The sequence below is a fragment of the Cherax quadricarinatus genome, chromosome 38, assembly GCF_038502225.1.
Source record: "Cherax quadricarinatus isolate ZL_2023a chromosome 38, ASM3850222v1, whole genome shotgun sequence".
NCBI classification, from domain to species: Eukaryota; Metazoa; Arthropoda; class Malacostraca; order Decapoda; family Parastacidae; genus Cherax; species Cherax quadricarinatus.
In genome coordinates, this window is record NC_091329.1 from 11,824,571 (window position 1) to 11,836,368 (window position 11,798).

The 11,798-nt window shown below is 40.5% G+C and overlaps 1 protein-coding gene across 1 annotated transcript in view; it reads left to right on the plus strand.

Moving 5' to 3' along the window:
- Window positions 1-2,060: 2,060 nt before the first annotated feature.
- Window positions 2,061-11,798, plus strand: part of LOC128692864 (nephrin) — a 45,323-nt gene continuing 35,585 nt past the window's right edge. The window contains exons 1-3 of the mRNA XM_070092103.1: window positions 2,061-2,189; window positions 5,823-6,031; window positions 7,157-7,267. Coding sequence (XP_069948204.1) covers window positions 2,176-2,189; window positions 5,823-6,031; window positions 7,157-7,267 — 334 coding nt within the window. The 5' untranslated portion in view covers window positions 2,061-2,175. The remainder of the gene's footprint in view (window positions 2,190-5,822; window positions 6,032-7,156; window positions 7,268-11,798) is intronic.

Genomic DNA, 11,798 nt, shown 5'->3' on the forward strand with positions numbered 1-11,798 from the left:
TAAACGTTGCCACAATAAAATGTCACATTAGTTGGACAAATGTCCCGTTACCTAACAGTAAATAGCTACCTGCGACTAAGTTAACTGTCCTGGGCTGCATCCTGGGTGAGACCCATAAGAAAACTATGGTGGAAACAACCCACACTGCTTGAGTTTCTTGGAATATTTATCCTCCAAGGATGATATTCAGATTAAAGTCTTCTTCTTCATTGGGATCTATTGAGAAATCTTAATTGTTTGTTGATATATGCATCAGGCTCCTACCTCCTCTTTCATTTTCTCCGTCTGAGTTTCCTCTGGTCAATAGCCAGAGGTCATTACTCTGAAATATTGACTTTGATTAGGAGGTTCGGTTAGTTTAATGCTCCACTGTGATTTGCCTTATTAAAAATGTTCAGTTTCAGAAGAGTGTAGCTACAGTGTGTTTGTAAGTTGAAAACTATAATATACTGTGTGTGTGTGTGTGGTTAGCCTAGCTAACCCAGGTACTTGCACTTGAGTCAGCTCTGACCTGGGCGCTATCTATCAGGTTCCAGGTCACAATCTTTCAAGGTGTGTGTGTGTGTGTGTGTGTGTGTGTGTGTGTGTGTGTTTACTTTCCTAGAACCTAAGAAACATTGACCTGAAGAGAAGAATATTTAATTTTGGGGGGTTTTCAAGAATAGTAACGCCACTCCTACGGATGCCAATACGTCTGTCCCGGCCCACCAAACGAATCCAAACTGACTTTCCGTCTCCTGCATAAAACACACACACACACACACACACACACACACACACACACACACACACACACACACACACACACACACACACACACACACGAAGCCATTATAAATCTTCAAGAATCATCACTAATATCTTTCACCTTGAAGGAAGACGAAATATGAGGAAAAAAAATTCAATCTAAAAGAAAATTGACACTGACAGTATTCGACAGAGTCTGAGATGCCAATTAGAGAATTATTGAAGTCGAGCAAATTGAGTGCCAATACATTTCTTCACGGTCGAGCTGGTGCTCGGTCGACTGTGTCGACTGACTTAACTCACTCATTGACAACACCTGACTTCCACTCCTAATGCCAGTCATTTTTACGTTTTTTTTTATTTCATCTTTTTATGGCCTATTTTTGGCCTAGATCTGGGTTACTTGTACCTGGGTTAGCTGTAACCTGGGTTATTTTTACCAGGGTTAGCTGTGACCTGGGTTACCTGTATCTGTGATAGCTGTGATCTGGGTTACTTGTATCTGGGTTAACTATGACTTTGGTTACCTGTACCTTTGCTAGCTGCGACCTGGTTACCTGCACCTAGGTTAGCCTAGCTAACCCAGGTACTTGTACTTGAGTCAGCTCTGACCTGGGCACTATCTATCAGGTTCCAGGTCACAATCTTTCAAGGTCATAGTCACTATCTATCAAAATTGTGATAGATCAAAACTGCTGTCTACAAACATAAAAACCTATTAAAATCACAATCAGATTCAAAAATAATCAAACGAACTATTTGTGAAAAATCATATATCAACACATCCTTCTAATAATGTTTTAATTCAGTAGCATCCAGATCCATTATATCATTATATTTCAGCTTTATAGAGAGCTCGTGAAGCCAGGTCATTGTCAGTAAGATAATGACATATAACTGACCTCTGTTTGTGCTTGCCTGTTTGACCTACGTTTTTTGTGCTTTTATGTTTGACGTCTGTTTTTTTGTGCTTTTCTGTTTAACCTCTGTTTTTTGTGCTTTTCTGTTTGGCCTTTGTTTTTTTGTGCTTTTCTGTTTGACCTCTGTTTGTGTGTTTTTCTGTTTGACCTCTGTGTGTTTTTCTGTTTGACCTCTGTTTGTGTTTTTCTGTTTGATCTCTGGTTTTTGTGCTTTTCTGTTTGGCCTCTATTTTTTGTGCTTTTCTGTTTGACCTCTGTTTGTGTGTTTTCCTGTTTGACCTCTGTTTGTGTTTTTCTGTTTGACCTTTGGTTTTTGTGCTTGTCTGTTTGACCTCTGTTTTTTTTTTTGTGCTTGTCTGTTTTATATCTGTTTTTTTTTTTTTTTACAGAACCGACAGTGACAGCGGAGTCTCTGATTGGTGGCAATGCTCTCCTGCCCTGTGACGTCACGCCCCCTACCCCAGGCGACTACCCAATCTTGGTTCTCCTTTACAATGGGGCGACTGGCATGCCCATTTACAGGTATTCACCTGACTGTACTCAAGTTTAGCTCTCTAACCACTCGTTATAATTCATATCCCTCAGCTCTGAGACCAGCTTTTCCCAGCATCTTTACGTGATTTACCAGATGCGGGCTCCATACTGGCGCTGCGTACTCCAAGACAGGCCTGACATATGCTGTGTATTAGATCTTGAATGCCTCCTTGTTGATGTTTCTGAAAGCTACTCGCGTTTGATTCAGCAGTTATTCGGTTAATTTGTTCCTCAGGTTACAGTAACTCGTTGGTTCCCTCTGGTTAAGTATTCCTTGAATCACTGTAGTAATTTCCCTGTCATTCCTGCCTCCTCCTCTGCCTTCTGTGCGGTTTTTAAGGGATTTACCTTCTCGAAAACCGTGTTGGTTGTTGTTTTTAAATCCATTCCAGGTGCTAAACTATTCTTCTCCTGGTAACCTTTTCCATAATCTTCCACACTACGCATGTTAGTGACACTTGCCTTGTCATTCAGTGCCACCTGTCTGTCCTCTTTATTTGAATAATGAGAGGGAGAGGGAGATGGAAGAGTGGAAAAGAAGAGAGGGTAGTAGAAATGAGAAGGGAAACAGGTACTATAATAATATGAAATATATCCACATTATTAGGGAACACTAAAGCTCTTTCACGATTTAGTGTTCCTTAATAATGTAAGAAGTTACGAACGTGCTTAGAATATTGTTGTTTATCATGTGGTTATATTAAGTGCATGATATCACCTGTTTCCCATCTCCGCTACTCTTTATTCCCTTCCACTCTTCCATCTGCTTCTCCCTCTCCCCTCGTCCTCTTTTCTAGTCACTGTCTTCCTCTTCTTCTTCTCCTCCTCCTCTCTTTCCAGTCTCATATCTTAACAAATACGTCTCTCAGACACATTTCAGTTGATAGTAGTAATTATGGATGTGTTCACTCTATCATCGACTCTGCTGAATCTCGGGTCAATATAATTCTTTACCATAAAATTGGCTATAATGTTGATATATGAGAAGATAATGAAGTTATAATGAGCGTAAGGACGTGTGTGTGTGTGTGTGTGTGTGTGTGTGTGTGTGTGTGTGTGTGTGTGTGTGTGTGTGTGTGTGTGTGTGTGTGTGTGTGTGTGTGAGTGTGTATGTGTCTGTGTGTGTGTGAGTGTGTGTGTGTGTCTGTGTGTGTGTGTGTGTGTGTGTTTGTGTGTTTGTGTGTGTGTGTTCGTGTGTGTGTCTGTGTGTGTCTGTGTGTGTGTACGTCCTCTAGCATGCAGGTGTTCCCTGCCAGGGCCTACACGTCCTCCAACATGCAGGTGTTCCCTGCCAGGGCCTACACGTCCTCCAACATGCAGGTGTTCCCTGCTAGGACCTACACGTCCTCCAACATGCAAGTGTTCCCTGCCAGGACCGACACCTCTTCCAACATGTATGTGATCCCTGCCAGGATCTACACATCCTCCAACATGCAGGTGTTCCCTGCCAGGACCTACATGTCCTCCAACATGCAGGTGTTCCCTGCCAGGACCTACACGTCCTCCAGCATGCAGGTGTTCCCTGCCAGGACCTACACGTCCTCCAGCATGCAGGTGTTCGCTGCCAGGACCTATACTCGAAGACAATTAAATCAGAGAAAAACATAAAAATCAGAGCAGGCTGTGTTTTAAAACCCATAAAGATGTGGGAGCGGCATTTAAGGTATCTATCAAGCAGAGTGACAGCCCACAACAAGGCTGCTTCAGTAGTTTGGTCACGCATAACGACGCTGTCAGAAATTGCAATGGTTGAGACTCAGGTGAAGTGGAGATTGCAAGGGCTGGGCAATGTTGGTTGAGATAATAGTGATGATGGTGGTGGTTGTTGTTGTGGTGGTGGTTGTTGTTGTTGTTGTTGTGGTTGTTTTTGTTGTGGTGGTGGTTGATGGTGGTTGTGATGGTGGTGGTGGTGGTGGTTGCTGTTGTGATGGTAGTGGTGGCTGTTGTTATGGTGGTTGTTGTTGTTGTGGTGGTTGTTGTTGTTGTGGTGCTTGCTGTTGTTGTGGTGATAGAGGGGAATGATTCTTGTTCGTCGTTATTGTGGTGATGGTGGTTGTTGTTGTTGTTATAGTGGTGGAGGTGTTATTGACTGTTCATATGTCTACAAGTAATTTCTCCCTCGACACCCTCTCGTACCTTCTTCTGAAACTGTGTATGAAGTCTTCTCCCATTACTTCTTCATCCAAATCATGCCACTTTCTACTCATCTTAAAAGAAGTACTGCCTTAACAAACCATATCACGGGTGGGAATTGAACTCGTGGCAAGTGAGTCGACTCATTCGCCACGAGTTCGGTTCCCGCCTGTGGTATGGTTAAGTATTTCCTAACATGCCTGTGGCTCTTCTGCGTGTCTACCTTCCATTTACTCAAATTTTATTTTTCAAATCATTCCCATCCCAGTCAATCCTCTTAATTAACCTAAGTATCTATTATGTCCTGATCGTAGCTCCTCTTTGATAATAAAAACACACGGTTGCAACACTTGTTTATCTTTATTGACGGAACGTTTCTCCTGTGTTGCGGGCTTTATTGAAGACAGAGACGAACTGCAGTCGTAGAGATGATGAGGAGTGTTAGTGCGAAATAATCAGTCTTTAAGATTTGAGAAATAATCAGTACCTCAGCCTTGATGGGAAATAATCAGACCCTCAGCCTTGATGGTAAATAATCAGTCCCTCGAAGTTGATGGGAAATAATCAGTCCCTCAGTTTTGATGGGAAATAATCAGTCCCTCAAACGTAATGGGAAATAATCAGTCCTTCAAATTTAATGGGAAATAATCAGTCCCTCAAACCTAATGGGAAATAATCAGTCCCTCAAACGTAATGGGAAATAATCAGTCCTTCAAATTTAATGGGAAATAATCAGTCCCTCAAACCTAATGGGAAATAATCAGTCCCTCAAACCTAATGGGAAATAATCAGTCCCTCAAACCTAATGGGAAATAATCAGTCCCTCAAACTTAATGGGAAATAATCAGTCCCTCAAACGTAATGGGAAATAATCAGTCCCTCAAACTTAATGGGAAATAATCAGTCCCTCAAACTTAATGGGAAATAATCAGTCCCTCAAACTTAATGGGAAATAATCAGTCCCTCAAACTTAATGGGAAATAATCAGTCCCTCAAACTTAATGGGAAATGATCAGTCCCTCAAACTTAATGGGAAATGATCAGTCCCTCAGCCTGAGGTAAAGGCATGTAGTCATTGACTTACACACCGGAAAGTGAGCTTTACCAGCATGGAGAAGAGGTCACAGGTGAGCTGAGCTCACTAATGGAAGCACAGTAAACTTCCTTATAAAGCTCCTCTGTTCAAAGGGATTTGTTTTTTTCCGAAATTCCGTTAAAAAGAGGTACATCCAAAATTAAATAACATGTAAAAAGGACTTTATGGCACGTGTTGTTCAATTTCTGATGCAATTTTTCACTCGTACTTACGAAAAATTGGGCGATTTAGAGTTTCATAAGAGAGGTTACTGGTTATGTTGAACTGTCGTTACTGATAGTTGTTGAAGACTGTACTGTGTTACCATGATGTTGCTGCCTCACTAACGTTGTCAGTCATCAACCATATATAACACCTGACTGACCAACGTTTTTGCGTCTTACACCTGACAGCATTGACGCACGCTCGGGACCACTGCTGCGGTCTGCGCACTGGTCTGACCTGGGGGGCCGAGCGCACTTTCGCATGACCTCCTCAGCCTCCGCCCCGTCCGGTCTGCTGCTGAATCAGGTCACTGCCGCAGACCAAGGCCTCTACCGCTGCAGAGTGGACTTCGTAGCTTCTCCCACTAGGAACCTGGGCGTGTACCTGCGTGTCGTAGGTGAGTAGGGAGAGAGAGAGAGAGAGAGAGAGACAGACAGACAGACAGACAGACACAGACAGACAGAGACAGACAGATAGACAGACAGACAGACAGATAGACAGACAGACAGAGACAGACAGACAGACAGACAGACAGACAGAGAGTGAGAATGAGAGGGATAGAGAGAGAGTGAGAGAGAGAGAGAGAGAGAGAGAGAGAGAGAGAGAGAGAGAGAGAGAGAGAGAGAGAGAGAGAGAGAGAGAGAGAGAGAGAGAGAGAGAGAGAGAGAGAGAGAGAGAGAGAGAGAGAGAGAGAGAGAGAGAGAGAGAGAGAGAGAGAGAGAGAGAGAGAGAGAGAGAGAGAGAGAGCGCAATTAACTCTTCATAAATTATTAATAAAACATACTTAACAGGTGTTCCCAGGTGAATAATTTGACTATGCAAATTATTATGAAAAATGTGTCTTTTTTTGTAAATCCAGATAATTTATTTACCGACCTTAGAGATGATGAATTAATCATGTCTGTCTAATTATCAAATTATTTACATTGCGGTCAATAATTTTGGGGCAATTATTGTTATAATTGCCTTTGGAAAATTATATTTTTACGATCTAATAACTACTTTTTTTTTTGCAATCAAGTAAAGCCAAACGAACTTTAAATTATTTTTGTTGGATAATAATTCCCAATTATTGTTTTATAGATTATCTAGAGATTATTTGAAGGTCAAATAATTCACCCCCTTCAATCTAGATGACTCGGTTCCCCAGGATAATTCGCTAGCTCTCCCTGAAATTATATTACAACTCCGATTATTCACATGTCGATAATCAGTCGTCAATAATTTGGGTATCACAACAGCAAATAATTATATGCGTAATTATATGTATAAAAACAAAGATTGTACATTCACCAGCATGACTCAATAATTCATCCACAACGCCGATAATTTAAAAAAAATTATCTTTGGATAATTCACCTGCATCTTAAGGTAATAACCTAATATCCCAGAAAGTTAATTCACTCAAAATTATTATTCAAATTACTAAGATAATTTACCCACTCACGTAGATATGTATATACTATAATTTACCAATCGTCACCTATATCACCTGATTTCCCTTGTTCATGCCTGCTCACAGAATCACCTACTCACCTGAGCATCCTGGACGGGTCGGGGCGGCGAGCAGAAGGCTTGATAGGTCCCTATCCGTTAGGTGACTCCCTCTCCCTCACCTGCCAGGTCACAGGAGGTAGGTAACTGCTTCAATTGTAAGGCTACAGTAGGTTACAAGAGCTAGGTGACTCCATTGTCACTTACAGCAAGTAATTTTGTCCACACCTGTGTGGTTAGGCTGGCAGGTGAACCTCTCATTTGTCATCTGTCAGGTGAAGAGGACACCTGGCTCAGGGGAGTACCACAATATTAATTTTGTATAATAATATAGCTTTATCAATAAAATTTTAAAAGTATTCGTCTTTATTTTTAAGTATTGATGAAAATTCTGTGGTAGTTTTATTTTTAAACAGAATTTTTCGTGTATGGTAGTTTTCCATCGTCAGTGGTTTCGTATGGTCAGATTGGCTGCTTACATCACCCTGTGACCTCTGATATCTCACCTGCAAAACCTGAGTGTGTCAGTCGAGGGAATTATCACGTCAGTCAATGTAGAGGTGAACTGCCGGGAGAGGACAGACAGACAGGTGGAAAAACAGACAGACAACAGAATGACAGACGGAAAGACATACTCAGGCAAGAAACAGTGATACAAAGAGTGAAAGAGGCGAGCAAACACAGATATGTAGACAAAGACACACACACACACACACACACACACACACACACACACACACACACACACACACACACACACACACACACACACACACACATATATATATATATATATATATATATATATATATATATATATATATATATATAAATGTATGTATGTATGTATATATTGTGTGTTGTGTGCGCGCGCGTGCGTGTGTATGTGTGTGACCAAGCACTGGCATATATTGCAGTGTATATTTACTAAATCTATTAAGAAAAAGCAAGTCTCTGAATATGTAAGAGGATATATGAAAAACTCAAGTGTTTAAAGAGGACATTAAATGTCGCTATAATGGACAGACATAAATAAAGAGAATCTTACGGCAGAGACAATGATCGCAGATTTAGCATATATTGAGCTTCTAAAATTATTATCTCTATTACGAAAATGTTCGGAAATTATAATATTCCTTGATTCATGTTTTTTGGAACTACCAGTTTTTTTTTTACTAAAATATAGGTAACGACAAAAAAAATCACTAATTTAGAATAGAAATGTCTACGTCTATAAACTTTAAGCAACTTTGCAAAGGTTAATATAATTAATGAGGGATATTAGTTTAAGTATTGCAAGAACATAACCAAAATATTAGATTATTGACGTACATAAAAATGGTATCACCAAAATGATGCCTTAAACTCAGTACAATATTTATTCTAACATTCACCGTCATCATCAACAAGAAAGTCATTAAGCGAAGTAGATCCTCGCAGATTTCCGATTCGGCTTCACCCTCTTGTTATGAAACTTTTTCTTGAGCACGATTACAATAAACAGTTTCTGTCCGTGATAATCTGTTGCAATGGGAAATAAACTAGGAACTACTTTACTTAATGCTTTCCTTGATTATTATGAGGTGACACTGAAGCTACGGTACGTAGGTGAGGGAGAGAGAGAGAGAGAGAGAGAGAGAGAGAGAGAGAGAGAGAGAGATAGAACATTTTTTTAAAGCGAAAGCAGACTTCGTAAACTATACAGGTGAGTGGGATGTTGTTATTGTTCAATGTGTTAATAGACGAAGTTACAAGAAGAAGTAGATTATAAACTGCTAGGGATATGTGTGGTGGCCCTTAAATAACATGTAGCTGATGTAGAGTGAGAGTTGACAAAGTTGTTGTTTGCAGCTTAAACAGTATTTTTGAGAGATTCAGGAGAAAACTTACAGAAGTTGGAGGAGGGTCTTGGAAGAACGTAAAAGACAAGCTGAAAGTGAACACAGAAAAGAGCCGGGTGATGACACTAAGTTGACGTAAAGACGGTGAAAGGCCGGAGACAAGAATGAAAAAAAAATAGAGTATGGAGGAAAATAATGTATTTAGGTTTTTGGAAGTGAATAATGAGGTAAATTAAAGAATAGTCGAGAGTAAGAATATGTTGAGGAGCCTTCAGAAAGACCGAATTTTGCGACTGGAAGACAAGAAGAGACTGACACAGAGAATACCATTACCAGCCCTTTGGTATGCTTGTGAGGTATGTATATTGAATGTTGTCACAAGTAGGAGGCTGAAAGCATTTTAAGTGATGTTCGGCATGAATATTATGCAAAGTCTATGAAATCAGGGAATTATTAGACAAAATGGCGACAGGGATTTTCATATCGTAGACTGAAAAAAAGATTGCTGAATTCTTGAAGTCATCTGAAAAAAGGAAGCAGCAATTTGTGTCGATATGAAGGGTGTGAAATGTAGGTTTGATGTAAATAGGAGTAGGGGACGACCCAAGAAAGGTTGGAAGGAGGGCGTGGATGAGATTGGTCCAGACTCTACAGCTTGGGTGACAGGATATGTACACAGAGAGGTGTATTTCTCTCAGCGTATATACACTGAGAGTTTACTTTAATCCCTGTTTTAGGGATTACAGTAATCTCGTCTGGTTGCAGCCTTAATGACAACAGTGTAGTTGATAGGTTATAATCCCCATGAACCAGTTCTTAAGTTTCTATCAAGTATTCGCGTGTTAGAGTAAGTGTAGAAAAGTGGCTTTGAAATCTAGCTTTCTAATAGAGTGTAAGCATGGTAACCTATATTAAGGAATTCAGGGAATATTAACCTCACATATACTTCCTACTTTTCCCTATGGTACTTTCTTTTCAAAATTTTGACTGGAAAATCCGAAAGCGAAGAGTAGACCTGAAATGACGAGGAGGAAAAGGAGGAGCTGCACTGGAAATCAGGAAGAAAATAAAAAGATAGGATATTATGTTGAGAAGTGAAGGAGCAAGATAATGAGGAAATAACATCAACTTCAAAATCTGGAAATAAAAGTGGAAGATGATGAGGGATGCACTGGGAAATTTCGAAAGAAAATCTGGGAGGTGAGATGAAGGAGGTAGTGTCTTGCATGGTGCAGTGAGGGACTGTGAGAAGAGAGCAGTGCAAATGTTGCTGATACTGAGGTGAAGGCTCGTTTGTTGTGAGGGAGAGAGAGAGGAGGGTGATGGAGGGTCCAGGAAGGGTGATGGAGAGTGGTAGGAGGAAAAAAGGAAGGGGGTGATAGGAAGAAGAGCGTGAGAAACGGTGATTGAAGATTGGGAGGGGGTGATGAAGCGAAGGGGTAAGGCGAGGTGAAGGATGGGTGTCTGTATTGTATAAACACACACACACACACACACACACACACACACACACACCAGAGACATAATCAATCCAGTGTATCGACAAAGTCCCTAGTGGACAATACGATTCCATAACAGTTACCTAATGTTGCATAAGTAATGTGATAGGGCGTAACGTTACAGGTTCACTATCTCTGGTAAAAATAGCTGTGCGCGCGCGCGTGTGTGTGTGTGTGTGTGTGTGTGTGTTGGAGTGGCAGCCACAGTCCACCATCGATCAACATAGACTAGTTGGGATATTCCTGATTATTTTAGTGTTTCCGTCTGATGTGACGTTGGCAGAGATAGGAAAAACTGGAACGTACAAGGCATGATAGTAGTAGTAGCAGTAATAGTAGTAGTAATGTTAGTAGTAGTAGAAGTAGTAATAGTTTTAGTAGTGGCATTATTATTATTAGTAGTAGTGGTAGTAGTAGTAGTAGTAGTAGTAGAGGTGGTGCTAGTAGTAGCAGTCGTAGTAGTAGTAATAGCAATGGTAGCAGTAGGAGTAGCAATAGTAGTAGTAATGATAGTATTAGTTGTGAGGCTGGTATTAGTATTAGTAGTAGTAGTATTGACAGTAGTATTGGTAGTATCAGTAGCTGTAATAGCAGCAGTAGGAGTAGTAGTAGTAGAAGTAGTAGTAGAAGTAGTAGTAGCATTAGTAGTAGTAGTTGTGGTAGTAGTAGTTGTGGTAGTAGTAGAAGTAGTAGTAGAAGTAGTAGTAGCAGTAGTAGTAGTAGCAATAGTAGTAGTAGTAGTAATGGAAATAGTAATGGTAGTAGTAGTAGTAGTGGTAGTAATGTTAGTACTATTGGTTGTAGGGACTGGTATTAGTATTAGCAGTAGGAGCATTAATAGCAATAGTGGTAGCAATAGTTAGTAGTAGTAGTAATAGGAGTAGTAGTAGTAGTAGTAATAGTAGTAATAGTACCAATAGTAATAGATGGTGTGAGGCAAGCGATGCCGTGGGGGTAGAAGATATGCGTAGATAACGTAGGCGATAAATAAGCAGTGAGGGAGAGGTAGATGGAGGGGCCTCAGCCATCTTAAGAAGGCAGCTAGAAAGATGTTAAAATCAAGGAAGATGAAGTAGCAACTTAACCTACAGAAGATGGAGTATTTAAATGGTATAGCATCATGGGATAAACAAGATGGCGTACAGAGATGGAGTATGATCGTACTCTAAGAAAGATGGAGTAGCATCGTAGGCTAAGAAAGGTGGAGTATATAGATGGAATAGGATCATGAATGACGGGAGGGAGAAGCCGCGGTCGGTGGAGCTGGATTCGTCCCAGATATATACAGGGAATCTTTATGCTTTCTCGTTAGTTGTGTTGGCTATATTTT